The 19,951-nt window shown below is 47.1% G+C and overlaps 1 protein-coding gene across 3 annotated transcripts in view; it reads left to right on the top strand.

Annotated features, from left to right (window-relative positions):
- Window positions 1-19,951, top strand: part of LOC109869786 (sodium/potassium-transporting ATPase subunit beta-1-interacting protein 3) — a 119,020-nt gene that overhangs the window by 31,796 nt on the left and 67,273 nt on the right. For all 3 annotated transcript variants that reach the window (XM_031804061.1, XM_031804059.1, XM_031804060.1), the window contains exon 2: window positions 15,959-16,096. In XM_031804061.1, coding sequence (XP_031659921.1) covers window positions 15,959-16,096 — 138 coding nt within the window. The remainder of the gene's footprint in view (window positions 1-15,958; window positions 16,097-19,951) is intronic.

Raw genomic sequence — 19,951 nt, 5'->3', positions numbered from 1 at the left:
CAGACAGCTCGGTGGTGAGTAAAATTCTGTATTTCACATTACAGTACACCTACTGTCACGCCCTGACCTTAGAGAGCTTTTTATGTCTCAATTTTGGTTTGGTCAGGGTGTGATTTGGGTGGGCATTCTATGTTATATTTTCTATGTTTTTGTATTTCTTTGTTTTGGCCAGGTATGGTTCTCAATCAGGGACAGCTGTCATTCGTTGTCTCTGATTGGGAATCATACTTAGGTAGCCTTTTTCCCTTTGTTATTTGTGGGAAGTTGACTTGTGTTAGTGGCACTTTGCCCTCGTAAGCTTCATGGTTGTTCATTTTGTTTCTTGTTTTGTTGGCGTCATTCCAAAATAAAAGAAAATGTACGCTGTCGTGGTAAAGAGGACTCCTAGACATGGGAGGAGATCCTGGACGGTAAGGGACCCTGGAGGCAGGTTGGAGAATATTGTTGTCCCAAGGAGGTGCTGGAGGCAGCGAAGGAGGAGCGGCGGCGATATGAGGAGGCAAGTCAGCTAAGCAGGCACAAGGGGCAGCCCCAAAAAATGTTTTGGAGGGGGGCACACGGGGAGATTGGCAGAGTCAGGTTATAGACCTGAGCCAACTCCCCGTGCTTACCGTGGGGAGAGAGTGACTAGTCAGGCACCAGGTTATGCGGCTCTGCACTGTGTGTCTCCAGTGCGCTCTCATTGCCCGGTGCGCTCTCTGCAACTCCCCGCAGTTGCAGTGCTAGAGTTGGCATTCAGCCAGGAGGGATTGAGCCGGCTCAGCGCTCCTGGTCTACAGTGCGTCTCTTCGGCCCTGGTTATCCTTCGCCAGCTCTACACACGGTATCCCCAGTTCGCCAGGAGAACATAGTGCGGCCTGTTCCAGCTCCCCACACGTGCCAGGCTAAAGTGGGCATGCAGCCAAAAGAAGAGGTGCAAGTGCTAAGCACCAGAGCTCCAGTGCTCCCCCACAGCCCGGTTCCACCTGTGCCTGCGCTCTGGAGGTGCCGGGCTAGAGTGGGCATTCAGCCTGGAAGAGTGGTGCCAAGGCTACGCACCAGATCTAAAGTGCTCCCCCACAGCCCGGTTCATCCTGTGCCTCCTCCAAGGACCAGGTCTCCAGTAGGTCTCCCCAAACTGGTGAGTCCAGTACCTGCTCCACGGGCCAGTCCGGGGCCTCCAGCTAGGGTGCCCAGTCCGGGGCCCGCAGCGAGGGTGCCCAGTCCGGGGCCCGCAACGAGGGTCCCCAGTCCGGGGCCCGCAACGAGAGTCCCCGCACCAGAGGCAGTTCCAAAGTGGGGTGAGCCAGAGGTGGAGCGGGGTCTACGTCCCGCACCAGAGTCGCCACCGCAGATAGATGCCCACCCAGACCCTCCGCTATATGTTCAGGATTTGTGGCCGGAGTCTGCACCTTTGGGGGGGTACTGTCACACCCTGACCTTAGAGAGCTTTTTATATCTCTATTTTGGTTTGGTCAGGGTGTCATTTGGGTGGGCATTCTATGTTATATTTTCTATGTTTTTGTATTTCTTTGTTTTGGCCAGGTATGGTTCTCAATCAGGGACAGCTGTCATTCGTTGTCTCTGATTGGGAATCATACTTAGGTAGCCTTTTTCCCTTTGTTATTTGTGGGAAGTTGACTTGTGTTAGTGGCACTTTGCCCTCGTAAGCTTCACGGTTGTTCATTTTGTTTCTTGTTTTGTTGGCGTCATTCCAAAATATAAGAAAATGTACGCTCACCACGCTGCACTTTGGTCTACTTCCAACGACAATCGTGACACCTACAGTAATATAAATATGGTATCAAAGCAAGTACTGTGTAATGACATACATTACAATGATGTAAAATGTACTGTATTGTACTGTAAAAAAGAAAGTCAATGCTACTAGAATCGGAATTAATGGCCATTTACACATTACAGCATATTAATTAACATTTGATATTTTGTATCACTTGCACTTCCAGACGCCTTAACAAATGCTTCCCAACTGGCAGAGATAACAGGGCAAAACAGACCAAAAGGACATAGCAAAATGCTCAACCATTTAAGGTTTAAGACTTGCTGCCACTCCAATCCAACCTATACATGAGGCACTATAACCGCATAGGAATTAAATTGGTACAGCATCTACATTACAATCATTTACATTATGCTGCAGTAAAAGATTTCAGAGTTTTTTTTACTGTTGATAATACCTCATACCACTGTATAAATTACAGTTTTCTGTTACAGTGTAGGCTGTGTATATAATGGGGTTACTGTCTGGGCACCAGCCAATCGGCCATGGGATGGGATGGCAGGTACAGTCAGTCAGCTCCTATCACTGGAAAAATGTAGTCATGGCTTGGTCACTGGGCCTACTGGGGGGATGGGGGCAGAGACGGCTATGGAGGAGAGTGAAAGGGACAAACCAGGGGTTAATGAGAGAAAGGAGGGAGACCTGTGTAGAAAGCCATCTCCCTGCCTTATCAGTTGTAAGTAATGGGAAAACCCTGGGAGTTATGGACTGGTTACTGAGAAAGGGGGCGGTGGAGGAGAGGAAGGAGGATGGGGGAGGCAGTGGGGAAGATGAGAGGAGAATGTAGGAACCTTTCCACAGAGGGTTCTAAATGGAATCCAAAAGGATTATACTTGGAACCAAAAATAGTTATTCCTCAAACCAAAGAGTTCTCCTATCGGGATGGCCGAAGAACCCTTTTTTAAAAGAGAGTACGTGTGATGTATTAGATTTCAGACAGTGAGGAAGATGAGAGGAGAAACAGAGGATACATAAATGAGAGGGAGGAGTGAGAAACAGCCATAAGTGTATTGATGCAGTCATATAACAAGTCATCTCAGCATCCAGAACTAAATCAGCTGTTTGAATGTTAAGAGATTACCTAACGAGCCATTTCAGCATTAAAACTATAAGCCTATTAATGTATGTGTAAATGCGTGAAGTGTGTGCGTGTAAGCTTAATTCCATCTCTCTAGCACCTCTAATGGTGTTCCCTGTAGGACTAGGCCTATGTGTAATTAGCAGTGCTAGCTGAGATCATTAACTCAGAGAGAATGGATGAATACCATTCCAGAAACACATGTTTCTTACCAAACGACTGCCATTAATCCTACAGGCAGTAAATGTGGTTTAGGGTGTTAATATTTCTTTACAAAAAAAAATCACTTTCTAAACATTTGGTGGGGAACTTCCAAGCACCCCTATTCTTTGAGAGAGTATGCCTTATTGATAGGTCTACATGTTCCATTTATAAAACTACAACTACAAGAAAAGGGTGGGTTTTTGAGTGCATTTGTATGAGTGAATGTGTGCTTCTCTGGCATTGCTGTCTGTGAACAGGCTGATGCTGTACGCTCTAAGAGCCTTGGTGTGAGGAGCTGTTTGCTACAGGAACATAGAGGTAGGATACTTAGTGTTGAAATGGCCTTGAGGCTGCAGTTTTCACCAGGTTAAAACACCAGGTGAACACATTGGTACAACAAGGTAATGGACCAATTAGAAGAGATTGGCAAGCTTTCACAGTGTACACACCTCTCTCTTCCTGTCTCCCTGTCTATGTCTCCATGTCTGTCTGCCAGCCTGTCTCCCTGTCTATGTCTCCATGTCTGTCTGCCAGTCTGTCTGTCTGTCTCCCTGTCTATGTCTCCATGTCTGTCTGCCAGTCTGTCTGTCTCCATGTCTGTCTGTCTCTAACTCAACCACACACACAAGTTATTTTTGCCCGACAGCCCTTTCCAGGTTATCAGGGGTCATTACTGCTGTTATACTTAGGTGTGTGTGTGTGTGTGTGTTCTACATACACAAGTATTTTGTGAGTGCAGCTCTCCCTCTGTGGTGTAATCTACGGGCAGGAAAGATGAGCTGCCGTAGCGGACTTATCGCTAACTCCGCTAACTCAATAACACAACACTGATGACAGCAATCAATCTGAGAGGGCTCTCAAATTCTCTCTCTCTCTCTCTCTCGCTCTCTCTCTCTCTCTCTCTCTCTCTCTCTCTCACACTCTCTCACACACACACACACACACACACACACACACACACACACACACACACACACACACACACACACAGGGTGGTGTGTGGGCGCTGTTGCCCTAAGCTAATCCATGGGAAATGGGTTATTTGGAAGTGGAGTGGAATTTGATCAAATGGATACCAATACTCTTCCAGGAACTGAGATCCCACTACAGCAGCTCCTAAAAGCATTCCGCCACCCTGCTGTGTACATGAGTCCCTGTGGTGTGTGTATGTGTGTGTGTGTGTGTGTGTGTGTGTGTGTGTGTGTGTGTGTGTGTGTGTGTGTGTGTGTGTGTGTGTGTGTGTGTGTGTGTGTGTGTGTGTGTGTGTGTGTGTGTGTGTGTGTGTGTGAGTTCCCCCTACCACACCTATTCTCCCACCATAAATGGTACGCAATTAGAGGGTGAGTATGGCAAGATGCAATAAGCCTCGCACACCTCAGCAGTGTTCTGTTCTTTCGCTCGCTCGCTCTCTCTCTCTCTGGTCTCTCTGGTTTGTCTCTCTCTCTCTCTGGTCTCTCTCTCTCTGGTCTCTCGCTCTCTCTCTCTCTGGTCTCTCGCTCTCTCTCTGGTCTCTCACTCTCTCTCTCTGGTCTCTCGCTCTCTCTCTCTCTGGTCTCACTCTCTCTCTAGGCTCTCTCTGATCTTTCTCTTTGATCTCTCTCTGGTCTCTCTTTCTCTCGTCTCCCACTCTCTTTGGTCTCTTTTTCTCTGGTCTCTTTTTCTGGTCTCTCGCACTCTCTGGTGTTGTGACTTTACTTTCATTAATCTGATGTCTGTTATTTATTGAATCCACTAACTATGTTTAATTATTACTCGATTTAAATTAATCATGTAACAATTAACTCAGGATTTGGGACACCACGGAATAAGTTGTTTAGTTAGCATCTCCCAAATTAAACTCTTTAAGGTCTTTACCTATTTCATCGATGAACAGTCATCTTATTAATCAATCAATCAGTCAAATGTATTTATAAAGCCCTTCTTACATCAGTTGATGTCACAAAGTGCTGTATAGAAACCCAGCCTAAAATCCAAACAGCAAGCAATCCAGGTGTAGAAGCACAGTGGCTAGGAAAAACTCCCTAGAAAGGCCAGAACCTAGGAAGAAACCTAGAAAGGAACTGGGCTATGAGGGGTGGCCAGTCCTCTACTGGCTTTGCCGGGTGGAGATTATAACAGAACATGGCCAAGATGTTCAAATGTTCATAAATGACCAGCATGGTCAAATAATAATAATCACAGTAGTTGTCGAGGGTGCAACAGGTCAGCACCTCAGGAGTAAATGTCAGTTGGCTTTTCATAGTCGATCTTTCATAATATCTCTACCGCTCTTTCTGTTTCTAGAGAGTTGAAAACAGCAGGTCTGGGACAGGTAGCACGTCCAGTGAACAGGTCAGGGTTCCATAGCCGCAGGCAGAACAGTTGAAACTGGAGCAGCAGCACAGCCAGTTGGACTGGGGAACCAAGGAGTCATCAGGCCAGGTAGTCCTGAGGCATGGTCCTAGGGCTCAGGTCCTCCGAGAGAAAGAGAGAGAGAAAGAAAGAAAGAAAGAAAGAAAGAAAGAAAGAAAGAAAGAAAGAAAGAAAGAAAGAAAGAAAGAAAGAAAGAAAGAAAGAAAGAAAGAGAAAAAAGAGAGAGAATTAGAGAGCATTCACAAAGGACACTGGATAAGACAGGAGAAATACTCCAGATAAAACAGACTGACCCTAGTCCCCCGACACATAAACTACCACAACTCTCTCTCTCTCATTTAACTAGGCAAGTCAGTTAAGAACAAATTCTTATTTTCAATGACGGCCTAGGAACAGTGGGTTAACTGCCTGTTCAGGGGCAGGATGACTTGTCAGCTTTGTACCTTGTCAGCTCGGGGGTTTGAACTTGCAACTTTCCGATTACTAGTCCAACGCTCTAACCACTAGGCTACCCTGCCGCCCTCTATCCTCTCTCGTTCTCTGGTCTCTCTCCTCTCTTTATCTCTCTCCTCTTTCTCTTTCTCGCTCTTTCTGTGGTCTCTCTCTCTCTCGCTCTATCCATCTCCCTCCTCTCCTTTCTCTCTATATACACACACAGCTTTGTAACGGAGTTTGATCTTTCCTGTCATTTTCACAAGACGTTCGGAGCACATCAAAGACTAAAACCATTTCAATCATCCCAAAGCCCTTGCCTCCTAAACATCACAGTCGAGGAGAGAGAATGGGAAACGGATAAGACCGTGATGAGAAGATCACGTGTGTAAGAGGAAAGACGTTTGATCTCTTCCTGGTCTGATAACTATGTCATTAGGGTATGAGTGTTGGCACCAACACACACTGAGATGTGTTAAGAACAGGAAGCTGTGACATAGGTAGTGGTTTTACTGATACAGGGAAGAAGCAGAGAGAAGCAGATAAGATCAACTTTCTTTGATATAGCCTAGGCGTAGCACTTTTTCTAATAGCAACTGAACCAAACCCCTGAAAAGATCTCCTCTCTGTGTCTGTTGATAGTAGAATGTGATTCATACTTCAGCTGCAACACCAGGTGAGGTGACCTTTTCTACAAACAATGACCTCAATAAAACCTCTGTGAGATGGTTGCGTTCCAAGATGGCGTAGTAGTGCAGACGTATTTTGTTCGTCCTCTCGTGTACTTTTGCATTTTTCGTCTTTTTTGTATATATTTCAAATGTATTTTCAATCTCTTCTCCATTTTAGTTCAATTATACCTTCCGGTAACCTGCGTCACCCAATGTGATACGGAACCGCTATTATTTTTCATTTTTAGACCTAATATCAAGAACCTCTTAGCCATCAGAAGCTAACCAGCTAATTTGTTACAAGCTATTTAGTCATTGTTAGCCACTGCTAGCGGCCTTTACCTTCTGCACAGATACCAGCCTTTTTTTAGCCTGGATAATACTCGCCAGCCGACCAATATCGGACTGTTTCTCCACTACAATGCCGGATTCCTGCCGTAATCCCTGGACCAATACTCCTGATCTTCACAGCTAGCTAGCACCCACCGAGTTACCCAGTACTGAAGCTATCCCTGAGGCCCACCTCCCAGCCTACTCAGTTGTTCACCCGGACTCCACAAAAACACGACTAGAACACACTACTCCACCGGCTCCTTGCCGTAAGCTCTGGAACTTGGCACCGGATCACCGCTGCTACCGAGTGGCTTTAGTGGCTAACGCCCCTGCCCCGAAGCTAGCACCAGTTAGCCGTGAGCCAGGCGCATCTCCCGGCTAGAAAACTAAATAACTACAACTACAATACCTCTTTCGCCATCTGGCTTGGATCCTTAGTCGACACGGCGCCCCGCCGCACCACCACGCCTGGTCTGCCGACTGGTCTCCATCCGCTGTGCCTTCAACCGGCCTCCGTTGGACATCGGAGCAGATGCTTCTACTAGCCCTGGGCTACTAACTTTAAATGCCGTGGTGCCCGCGTGCTAGCGTAGTAGCGACTACTCCACGGCTTCCCTGTTCCATCTATTGCTGCCCCCCGGACCCTATGATCACTTGGCTACATAGCTGATGCCTGCTAGACTGTCCATTAATCACGGTACTCCATTCTGTTTATTTTTTTGTTTATCTGTTGGCCCCAGCCGCGAACTCAGGCCCTGTGTGTAGTTAACCGACCCTCTCTGCCCATTCATCGCCATTTTACCTGTTGTTGTTTTAGCTGATTAGCTGTTGTTGTCTCACCCGTTGTTGTCTTAGCTAGCTCTCCAAATCAACACCTGTGATTACTTTATGCCTCGCTGTATGTCTCTCTCATATGTCAATATGCCTTGTATACTGTTGTTTAGGTTAGTTCTCATTGTTTTAGTTTACAATGGAGCCCCTAGTTCCACTCATTATACCTCTGATACCTCCTATGTCCCACCTCCCACACATGCGGTGACCTCACCCATTATAACCAGCTTATCCAGAGATACAACCTCTCTTATCACTCAGTGCCTGGGCTTACCTCCGCTGTACCCGCTGCACCCACACCATACCCCTGTCTGCACATTATGCCCGGAATCTATTCTACCACGCCCAGAAATCTGCTCCTTCTATTCTTTGTCCCCAACGCTCTAGGCGACCAGTTTTGATAGCCTTTAGCCGTACCCTCATCCTACTCCTCCTCTGTTCCTCAGGCCCTGCATGTCCCCAGGCACCCTCATTTGTTGACTTCTGTGATCGAAAAAGCCTTGGTTTCATGCATGTCAACATCAGAAGCCTCCTCCCTAAGTTTGTTTTACTCACTGCTTTAGCACACTCTGCCAACCCTGATGTCCTTGCCGTGTCTGAATCCTGGCTTAGGAAGGCCACCAACAATTCTGAGATTTCCATACCCAACTACAACTGCAGTTGTAATCTACTGCAGAGATAGCCTGCAAAGTTCTGTCATACTTTCCAGGTCTATACCCGAACGGTTTGAACTTCAAATTTTAAAAATGAACCTCTCCAGAAATAAGTCTCTCACTGTTGCCGCCTGCTTTCGACCCCCCTCCACTCCCAGCTGTGCCCTGGACACCATTTGTGAATTGATAGCCCCCCATCTAGCTTCAGAGTTCATTCTGTTTGGTGACCTAAACTGGGATATGCTTAACACCCCGGCAGTCCTACAATCTAAGCTAAATGACTGAGGCTAGGTAACACTGTCACCACTGATAAATCCATGATAATCGAACATTTCAATAAGCATTTCTCAACGGCTGACCTTCCTCCTGGCCTCCAATCCCAGCCAACAGCCCCCCCGCTGCAGCTACTCGCCCAAGCCTCCCCAGCTTCTCTGTCACCCAAATCCAGACAGCAGATGTTCTGAAAGAGCTGCAAAACCTGGACCCGTACAAATCAGCTGGGTTAGACAATCTGGACCCTCTCTTTCTAAAACTATCCGCCGCCGTTGTTGCAACCCCTATTACCAGCCTGTTCAACCTCTCTTTTGTATCGTCCGAGATCCCTAAAGATAGGAAAGCTACCGCGGTCATCCCCCGCTTCAAAGGGGGTGACACCCTAGACCCAAACTATTACAGACCTATATCCATCCTGCCCTGCCTATCTAAAGTCTTCGAAAGCCAAGTTAATAAACAGATCACTGACCATTTCGAATCCCACCGTACCTTCTCTGCTGTGCAATCTGGCTTCCGAGCCGATCACAGGTGAACCTAAGCCACCCTCAAGGTACTAAACGATATCATAACCGCCATCGATAAAAGACAGTACTGTGCAGCCATGTTCATCGAGCTGGCCAAGGCTTTCGACTCTGTCAATCACTGTATTTTTATCGGCAGACTCAATAGCCTTGGTTTTTCTAATGACTGCCTCGCCTGGTTCACCAACTACTTTGCAGACAGAGTTCAGTGTGACAAATCGGAGGGCATGTTGTCCGGACCTCTGGCAGTCTCTATGGGGGTGCCACAGGGTTCAATTCTCGGGCCGACTCTTTCTCTGTATACATTATATCAATGATGTCGCTCTTGCTGCTGGCGATTCCCTGATCAGATGACACCATTCTGTATACTTCTGGCCCTTCCTTGGACACTGTGCTAACTCACCTCCAAATGAGCTTCAATGCCATACAACACTCCTTTCGTGGACTCTAACTGCCAGTAAAACCAACCAAATGCATGCTTTTCAACCGTTCGCTGCCCGCATCCACCCGCCCGACTAGCATCACCACCCTGGACGGTTCCGACCTAGAATATGTGGACAACTATAAATACCTAGGTGTCTGGCTAGACTGTAAACTCTCCTTCCAGAATCATATTAAACATCTCCAATCCAAAATCAAATCTAGAATTGGCTTTCTATTTTGTAAAACAAAGCCTCCTTCACTCACGCCGCCAAACTTACCCTCGTAAAACTGACTATCATACCGATCCTCGACTTCGGCGATGTCATCTACAAAATAGCTTCCAATACTCTACTCAGCAAACTGGATGCAGTCTATCACAGTGCCATCCATTTTGTTACCAAATCACCTTATACCAACCACCACTGCGACCTGTATGCTGTAGTCGGCTGGCCCTCACTACATATTCATCGCCAGACCCACTGGCTCCAGGTCATCTATAAGTCTATACTAGGTAAAGCTCCGCCTTATCTCAGTTCACTGGTCACGATAACAACACCCACCCGTAGCCCACGTTCCAGCAGGTATATCTCAATGATCATCCCCAAAGCCAACACCTCATTTGGCCGCCTTTCCTTCCAGTTCTCTGCTGCCAGTGACTGGAACGAATTGCAAAAATCGCTGAAGTTGGAGACTTTTATTTCCCTCACCAACTTTAAACATCAACTATCTGAGCAGCTAACCGATCGCTGCAGCTGTACATAGTCCATCTGTAAATAGCCCACCTGATCTACCTACCTCATCCCCATACTGTTTTTATTGTATTTACTTTTCTGCTCTTTTGCACACCAGTATCTCTACTTGCACATCATCATCTGCTCATTTATCACTCCAGTGTTAATCTGCTAAATTGTAATTATTCGCTCCTATGGCCTATTTATTGCTTACCTCCTCATGCCTTTTGCACACACTGTATATAGACTTTCTTTTTTCTATTGTGTCATTGACTTGTCTATTGTGTTATTGGCTTGTTTATTGTTTACTCCATGTGTAACTCTGTGTTATTGTCTGTGTCACACTGCTTTGCTTTATCTTGGCCAGGTTGCAGTTGCAAATGAGAACTTGTTCTCAACTAGCCTACTTGGTTAAATAAAGGTGAAATTAAAAATAAATTTAAAAAATATAAAAAGGTAATCCCCGACACACACATACACACTGATGGGGGGACCGTCCAGGTAATGGGGACCATCCAGGTCATGGGGACCGTCCAGGTTCGTATAAATCACGTGTGTTCGTCAGGGTAGAATGATTTATTTGATTCACACAGCAACACACACACACACACACAGCCTGTGCCAGGAGCTTTGACTCACCCAGTAAAACAGAGGGGTGTTTTTAAAGAGGGAAGGTGGGATGTGATTCATACAGGATGTTTGTTACAATTTGTTTTCCATTGTTAAAACTGTTTCTGCTTTCTGAGAACGATTGTTATCGAGACAGACACACATATTCACACACGCAAGTGATTCAGCCGCAGATTCAAAAACACAATCCAACACATATGGCCCAGGAAGAAACCACATCCACCACACTTGGCCCGGGGAAGAAACCACATCCACCACACATGGCCCGGGAAAGAAACCACATCCACCACACATGGCTCGGGGAAGAAACCACATCCACCACACTTGGCCCGGGGAAGAAACCACATCCACCACACTTGGCCCGGGGAAGAAACCACATCCACCACACACAGCCCGGGGAAGAAACCACATCCACCACACACGGCCCGGGGAAGAAACCACATCCACCACACTTGGCCCAGGGAAGAAACCACATCCACCACACTTGGCCCGGGGAAGAAACCACATCCACCACACATGGCTCGGGGAAGAAACCACATCCACCACACTTGGTCCGGGGAAGAAACCACATCCACCACACATGGCTCAGGGAAGAAACCACATCCACCACACTTGGCCCGGGGAAGAAACCACATCCACCACACACAGCCCGGGGAAGAAACCACATCCACCACACACAGCCCGGGGAAGAAACCACATCCACCACACATGGCCTGGGAAAGAAACCACATCCACCACACATGGCCCGGGGAAGAAACCACATTCACCACACTTGGCCCGGTGAAGAAACCACATCCACCACACTTGGCCCGGGGAAGAAACCACATCCACCACACATGGCCTGGGGAAGAAACCACATACACCACACATAGCCCGGGGAAGAAACCACATCCACCACACATAGCCCGGGGACGAAACCACATACACCATACATAGCCCGGGGAAGAAACCACATACACCACACATGGCCCGGGGAAGAAACCACATACACCACACATAGCCCGGGGAAGAAACCACATCCACCACACTTGGCCCGGGGAAGAAACCACATACACCACACATAGCCCGGGGAAGAAACCACATCCACCACACATAGCCCGGGGAGAAACCACATACACCATACATAGCCCGGGGAAGAAACCACATACACCACACATGGCCCGGGGAAGAAACCACATATACCACACATGGCTCGGGGAAGAAACCACGTCCACCACACATATCCCTGGGAAGAAACCACATCCACCACACTTGGCCCGGGGAAGAAACCACATCCACCACACTTGGCCCGGGGAAGAAACCACATCCACCACACACAGCCCGGGGAAGAAACCACATCCACCACACATGGCCTGGGAAAGAAACCACATCCACCACACATGGCCCGGGGAAGAAACCACATTCACCACACTTGGCCCGGTGAAGAAACCACATCCACCACACTTGGCCCGGGGAAGAAACCACATCCACCACACATGGCCTGGGGAAGAAACCACATACACCACACATAGCCCGGGGAAGAAACCACATCCACCACACATAGCCCGGGGACGAAACCACATACACCATACATAGCCCGGGGAAGAAACCACATACACCACACATGGCCCGGGGAAGAAACCACATACACCACACATAGCCCGGGGAAGAAACCACATCCACCACACTTGGCCCGGGGAAGAAACCACATACACCACACATAGCCCGGGGAAGAAACCACATCCACCACACATAGCCCGGGGAGAAACCACATACACCATACATAGCCCGGGGAAGAAACCACATACACCACACATGGCCCGGGGAAGAAACCACATATACCACACATGGCTCGGGGAAGAAACCACGTCCACCACACATATCCCTGGGAAGAAACCACATCCACCACACTTGGCCCGGGGAAGAAACCACATCCACCACACATAGCCCGGGGAAGAAACCACATCCACCACACTTGGCCCAGGGAAGAAACCACATACACCACACATGGCTCGGGGAAGAAACCACATACACCACACATGGCTCAGGGAAGAAACCACATACACCACACATGGCTTGGGGAAGAAACCACATCCACCACACATAGCCTGGGGAAGAAACCACATCCACCACACATAGCCCGGGGAAGAAACCACATACACCACACATGGCCCGGGGAAGAAACCACATACACCACACATAGCCCGGGGAAGAAACCACATACACCACACATAGCCTGGGGAAGAAACCACATACACCACACATAGCCCGGGGAAGAAACCACATACACCACACATAGCCTGGGGAAGAAACCACATACACCACACATGGCTCGGGGAAGAAACTACATACACCACACATAGCCTGGGGAAGAAACCACATACACCACACATGGCTCGGGGAAGAAACTACATACACCACACATAGCCTGGGGAAGAAACTACATACACCACACATGGCTCGGGGAAGAAACTACATACACCACACATAGCCCGGGGAAGAAACTACATACACCACACATAGCCCGGGGAAGAAACTACATACACCACACATGGCTCGGGGAAGAAACTACATACACCACACATAGCCCGGGGAAGAAACTACATACACCACACATAGCCCGGGGAAGAAACTACATACACCACACTTGGCCCGGGGAAGAAACCACATACACCACACATGGCTCGGGGAAGAAACTACATACACCACACATAGCCCATCCAAGTTTTGTATGAAGATTTTATTTGTAATTTTCAAGGAGCATTTGATTGCCTCTCACCATCTCATTCTCTTCTTCTTTCTCTTCCTGTCACACCCGAATCTGCTTATCAAGGCCCATGTTAACGTTTCCATGTCATTAACAACATCGATATTGGCTGTATATGTGTGTGTGGCTGTCATCGTCACGGCGACAGGATTCCTCTCTCCCTCATCCATCATAGTGTGGTTGGCTGGCGCTGGCATGTCGACACACGCCCCAAACACACTGTCACCACAGGCACACACACACTGCTCCCTAGTGACAGAATTATAATTAAACACCTGTACCATACTCCATTCTTCCTGTGGTTCCTCCCAGAAGACTATGGAGTTGATGCGTATAGGGACTCGCCGTCTAAAGGGCGCAACTTACTTGTTTTTTTTATTGACAAAGCACTGGCAGCCTGGAGGGGAGGCAGAATGTGTTTTCCTCCTTTTATTGTGGAGGGCTTATAGCCGTGTGTGTGTGTGTGTGTGTGTGTGTGTGTGTGTGTGTATGTGTGTGTTGTGCATTTTTTAATTTGTTGTTTAATAATAATTGCCCTGGATCAGTGGTGAGGTGTTATTACAAAAGGCCCTGTTATCCCATAATACTCCCATTACTGACCTGGAGGCTCCTGGCAGGAGGTTTGGAAAACCTTGTTCTTTCCTTTGAATCTGTCATTGTTTATTTCACTAAATGCCTTTTCTCTCATAACTTACACCGACTCCAAGCACTCTGGCTATAAGTGTTCGAGCTGAGACTGTGTGTGTTGGTGCAGCTACACTATATATACAAAAGTATGTGGTTTCAGTGGATTCAGCTGAAAGGTGTATAAAATCAAACACACAGCCATACAATCTCCATAGACAAACATTGGCAGTACAATGGCCTTACTGAAGAGCTCAGTGGCTTTCAACATGGAACAGTCATAGTGACCTTTCCAACAAGCTCAGCCGCGAAGTGGTAGGCCACACAAGCTCACAGAACAGGGTGCTGAAACCGCTGAGTGCTGAAACGCGTAGCGTGTCAACATCGTCTGTCCTTGGTTGCAAGACTCACCACCGAGTTCCAAACTGCCTCTGGAAACAACGTCAGCACCATAACTATTCACCGGGAGCTTCATGAAATTGATTTCCAGGCCGAGCAGCCGCACACAAGCCTAAGATCATCATGCGCAATGCCAAGCGTCGGCTGGAGTGGTGTAAAGCTCGCTGCCATTGGACTCTGGACATGGTTCAGGTTAGGCCCTTTGGTCCCAATGAAGGGAAATCTTAACGCTACAGCATACAGTTACATTCTAGATGATTCTGTGCTTCCAACTTTGTGGCAATAGTTTGGAGAGTGCTCTGGAGCAATTTTTCATCAAGGAACTCTCTGTACTTTGTTCCATTCACCTTTCCCTCGATTCTGACTAGTCTCCCAGTCCCTGCCGCTGAAAAACATCCCCACAATATGATGCTGCCACCACCATGCTTCACCGTAGGGATGGTGCCAGATTTCCTCCAGATGTGATGCTTGGGATTCAGGCCAAATAGTTAAATCTTGGTTTCATCAGACCAGAGAATCTTGTTTCTCTCTCTTGTTTTTCATCAGACCAGAGAATCTTGTTTCTCTCTTTAGGTGCTTTTTGGCAAACTCCAAGCGGGCTGTCATAAGGCTTTTACTGAGGAGTGGCTTCTGTCTGTGAATTGATAGGCCTAATCACCCAACATCAGTACTTGACCTCACTAATGCTCTTGTGGCTGAATGGAAGCAAGTCCCCGCAGCAACGTTCCAACATCTAGTGGAAAGCCTTCCCAGAAGAGTGGAGGCTGTTATAGCAGGCATCCACAAACTGTTGGTCATGTAGTGTATGTGTGTGCAGGAAGTTGGCCCTAAGGGTTTGTGTTAGCTAGATGAAAGCTGTATTTGTGTAGATCTGTGTCCCTCTGGGCAATATAGAGTCTCAGCTGGAGGAGTATTGTGTTCCGAGGCCACATCTCACAGTGACATTCAGTGATTCAGGGCTGGGTGGAAATAAGACTGATTAAATACTGAATGGATGATTACACTGATGCATTCTTTCATTTGGATGTGGATGGATGTGTCACATTGGATTTTAGGATACTGTTGTTGTACATTGTGGTTGGTTGGGTAATGGACCTTGCCTATATTGTACTTTGGAGATTCCTTGCTCATTTGGATGTAATTTACCTTCATCACCCAAGTTCAGTCTTTCTTCCCATTTCTCCCTTCCTCTTTCCCCCCCCCCTCTCTCTTCCCCCCTCTCTCTTCCCCCCTCTCTCCCTTTTCCCCTCTTTCCCTTTTTGCCTCTCTCTCTGCAGTTGGTGGCATTGGAGAGACAGGTGTTTGACTTCCTGGGGTACCAGTGGGCGCCCATCCTGGCCAACTTCTTCCACATCATCATCGTCATCCTCGGCCTCTTTGGCACCATACAATACCGACCACGCTACATTGTAGTGGTGAGTACAAACACGCACATACACACAAACGCACACATATATGTACACACACACTTAGCCCAAATTCTATTGAACCGTTTATCCATTTATTCAAACTCCCAAGATCCCCCTCCCTGAACACATTGTTTGTTGTCTTAATCTATTAATCTATCAGTAAGTACATTTAATTAATGACTCAACTTCCATTCATTTCACACTCAGAGTGCACCCTAAAGCCAACCCTCAACAAAAATCCAGCTGGATTTAGGATTTGGTTAAATCTGAGGGGTTATGGGTGGGGGGAGGGGGTTACAGCACCTCTTGATTAGTTGAATTAGGTGTGTTAGTACTAGCCAAGAACAAACGCCTGGCCATCTTGTAGCACTGCAGGACCAGGTTTAAAAAATACAATGGAATGTCCTAGAAGGTTCTAGATTGAAGATCACTAATGTTCTAAACTGAACAAAAATCTAAATGCAACATTCAACCATTTAAAATATTTTACTGAGTAACAGTTCATATAAGGAAATCAGTCAATTGAAATAAATGTATTAGGCCCTAATCTATGGACTTCACATGAGTGGAGAGGGGTGCAGCCATGGGTGGGCCTGGTAGGGCATAGGCCCACCCACTGGGGAGCCAGGCCCACCCACTGGGGAGCCAGGCCCAGCCAATTAGAATGAGTTTCCCCCACAAAAGGGTTTTATTACAAACATAAATACTCCTTCAAATAGGATGGATGAAGCTAAGAAACAATAAAAGATTCACAAAGACATAAAAAATATTTTAGCAAAGCTCAATTTGGGTGTTTATGTGGAAAGGAAGTCAAAGGGCGAGGGAGAGAGAAAAGACAGATTGGAAGGAATGTGTGAGAGGTCGGAGGGAGGAGGATAACCAAAGGCAAGAGAGGATACAGGGATAAGAAGGAAAGAATAGTGTCAGCTTTCTTAGGAAATTGGAGGGAGGATGAAAAGAGAAGAGAGAGGAGTGGAACGGAGAGAGTAACTAAAGAGCAGATAGAGGGAAGAATACTTGTGTGTCAGCGTTCTTGAAAAAGAAGGGAAGGGATTTGGTGACTCAACATGTTACATGTCTGTAGGGAGGGTAAGTTCTCTACTGTCTTTAGGTTAGGATGAGTAGGGAGGGTAAGTTCTCTACTGTCTTTAGGTTAGGATGAGTAGGGAGGGTAAGTTCTCTACTGTCTTTAGGTTAGGATGAGTAGGGAGGGTAAGTTCTCTACTGTCTTTAGGTTAGGATGAGTAGGGAGGGTAAGTTCTCTACTGTCTTTAGGTTAGGATGAGTAGGGAGGGTAAGTTCTCTACTGTCTTTAGGTTAGGATGAGTAGGGAGGGTAAGTTCTCTACTGTCTTTAGGTTAGGATGAGTAGGGAGGGTAAGTTCTCTACTGTCTTTAGGTTAGGATGAGTAGGGAGGGTAAGTTCTCTACTGTCTTTAGGTTAGGATGAGTAGGGAGGGTAAGTTCTCTACTGTCTTTAGGTTAGGATGAGTAGGGAGGGTAAGTTCTCTACTGTCTTTAGGTTAGGTTGAGTAGGGAGGGTAAGTTCTCTGCTGTCTTTAGGTTAGGATGAGTAGGGAGGGTAAGTTCAGCCAACAACAACGAGACAACATTTTAGTAACAGAGTCTCTATAAAGGCACAAGGCGAGACCCAAATGCAGACACAGGAGGCAGATGTTTGGAGTCTTACAATGTTCATTAATCCAAAGGGGTAGGCAAGAGAATGGTCGTGGACAGACATAAAGGTCAAAACCAGATCAGAGTCCAGGAGGTACAGAGTGGAAGACAGGCTCGTGGTCAAGGCAGGCAGAATGGTTAGGCAGGTGGGTTTTTTATTTATTTTATTTCACCTTTATTTAACCAGGTAGGCAAGTTGAGAACAAGTTCTCATTTACAATTGCGACCTGGCCAAGATAAAGCAAAGCAGTTCGACACATACAACGACACAGAGTTACACATGGAGTAAAACAAACATACAGTCAATAATACAGTAGAAACAAGTATATATACGATGTGAGAAAATGAGGTGAGATAAGGCAGGTAAAGGCAAAAAAAGGCCATGGTGGCAAAGTAAATACAATAAGGCAAGTAAAACACTGGAATGGTAGATTTGCAGTGGAAGAATGTGCAAAGTAGAAATAAAAATAATGGGGTGCAAAGGAGCAAAATAAATAAATGAATAAAATAAATACAGTAGGGAAAGAGGTAGTTGTTTGGGCTAAATTATAGGTGGGCTATGTACAGGTGCAGTAATCTGTGAGCTGCTCTGACAGTTGGTGCTTAAAGCTAGTGGGTACAAAGTGGCAGACAGGCTCGTGGTCAAGGCAGGCAGAATGGTCAGGCAGGTGGGTACAGAGGGCAGACAGGCTCGTGGTCAAGGCAGGCAGAATGGTCAGGCAGGTGGGTACAGAGTGGCAGACAGGCTCGTGGTCAAGGCAGGCAGAATGGTCAGGCAGGTGGGTACAGAGTGGCAGACAGGCTCGTGGTCAAGGCAGGCAGAATGGTCAGGCAGGTGGGTACAGAGGGCAGACAGGCCCGTGGTCAAGGCAGGCAGAATGGTCAGGCAGGTGGGTTCAGAGTGGCAGACAGGCTCGTGGTCAAGGCAGGCAGAATGGTCAGGCAGGTGGGTACAGAGTGGCAGACAGGCCCGTGGTCAAGGCAGGCAGAATGGTCAGGCAGGTGGGTACAAAGTCCAGAAACTACCGTCAACTTTCTATAACTTTCTATACAGTCGCTAAATTAAACGAACGAAGTGTCTCCTCCTCCAGGTGGACCCATTGTAGCAGCAATTGACTCTGTGACATCCAACATTTCAAAATTTGTGGAATACCACATCAAACCGATGGTTGAGAATCTCCCATCTTATATCAAAGTCACGTGATCTCATTAATAGAGGGCTTAGGAAGGATACCAGAGGGCACCCTGCTGGCCACTTTTGATGTGGAGAGCTTGTTCACTAACATCCCACACACTGGAGGCTTGCAGGTGCTGCAACACTTCCTTCAGACTCTACCCTTGTTCCATCCAATGATTGCATCTTACAAGTTACTGTACTGGTATTATCCAATAACTACCTTGTTTTTGAGTCAGACTTTGAGTGTAGCCATGGCCCACCCCTTAGTGACATAATTAGTTAAATAAAGTCCACTTGTGTGCAATCTAAGTATCACATGATCTGTCACATGATCTCAGTATATATACACCTGTTCTGAAAGGTCCCAGAGTCTGCAACACCACCAAGCAAGCGGCACCATGAAGATCAAGGAGCTCTCTAAACAGGTCAGGGACAAAGTTGTGGAAAAGTACAGGTCAGGGTTGGGTTATAAAAAAAAATATCAGAAACGTTGAACATCCCCCAGAGCACCATTAAATCCATTATTAAACAATGGAAAGAATATGGCACCACAACAAACCTGTCAAGAGAGGGCCGCCCACCAAAACTCACGGACCAGGCAAGGAGGGCATTAATCAGAGAGGCAACAAAGAGACCAAAGATAACCCTGAAGGAGCTGCAAAGCGGAGGTTGGAGTATCTATCCATAGGATCACTTTAAGGCGTACACTCCACAGAGCTGAGCTTTACGGAAGAGCGGCCAGAAAGAAGCCATTGCTTAAAGAAAAAAATAAGCAAACATGTTTGGTGTTCGCCAAAAGGCACGTGGGAGACTCCCCAAACATATGGAAGAAGGTACACTGGTCAGACGAGACTAAAATTGAGCTTTTTGGCCATCAAGGAAAACGCTATGTCTGGCACAAACCCAACAACTCTCATGACCCCAAAAACACCATCCCCACCGTGAAGCACGGTGGATGGCAAAATGGTCAGAATTTAAGGAATGATGGATGGAGCTAAATATAGGGAA

The sequence above is a fragment of the Oncorhynchus kisutch genome, linkage group LG24 (assembly GCF_002021735.2).
Source record: "Oncorhynchus kisutch isolate 150728-3 linkage group LG24, Okis_V2, whole genome shotgun sequence".
In the NCBI taxonomy this organism is placed as follows: domain Eukaryota; kingdom Metazoa; phylum Chordata; class Actinopteri; order Salmoniformes; family Salmonidae; genus Oncorhynchus; species Oncorhynchus kisutch.
The sequence above is the reverse complement of the archived record's forward strand: the minus strand, read 5'-3'. Positions and strand labels throughout refer to the sequence as shown.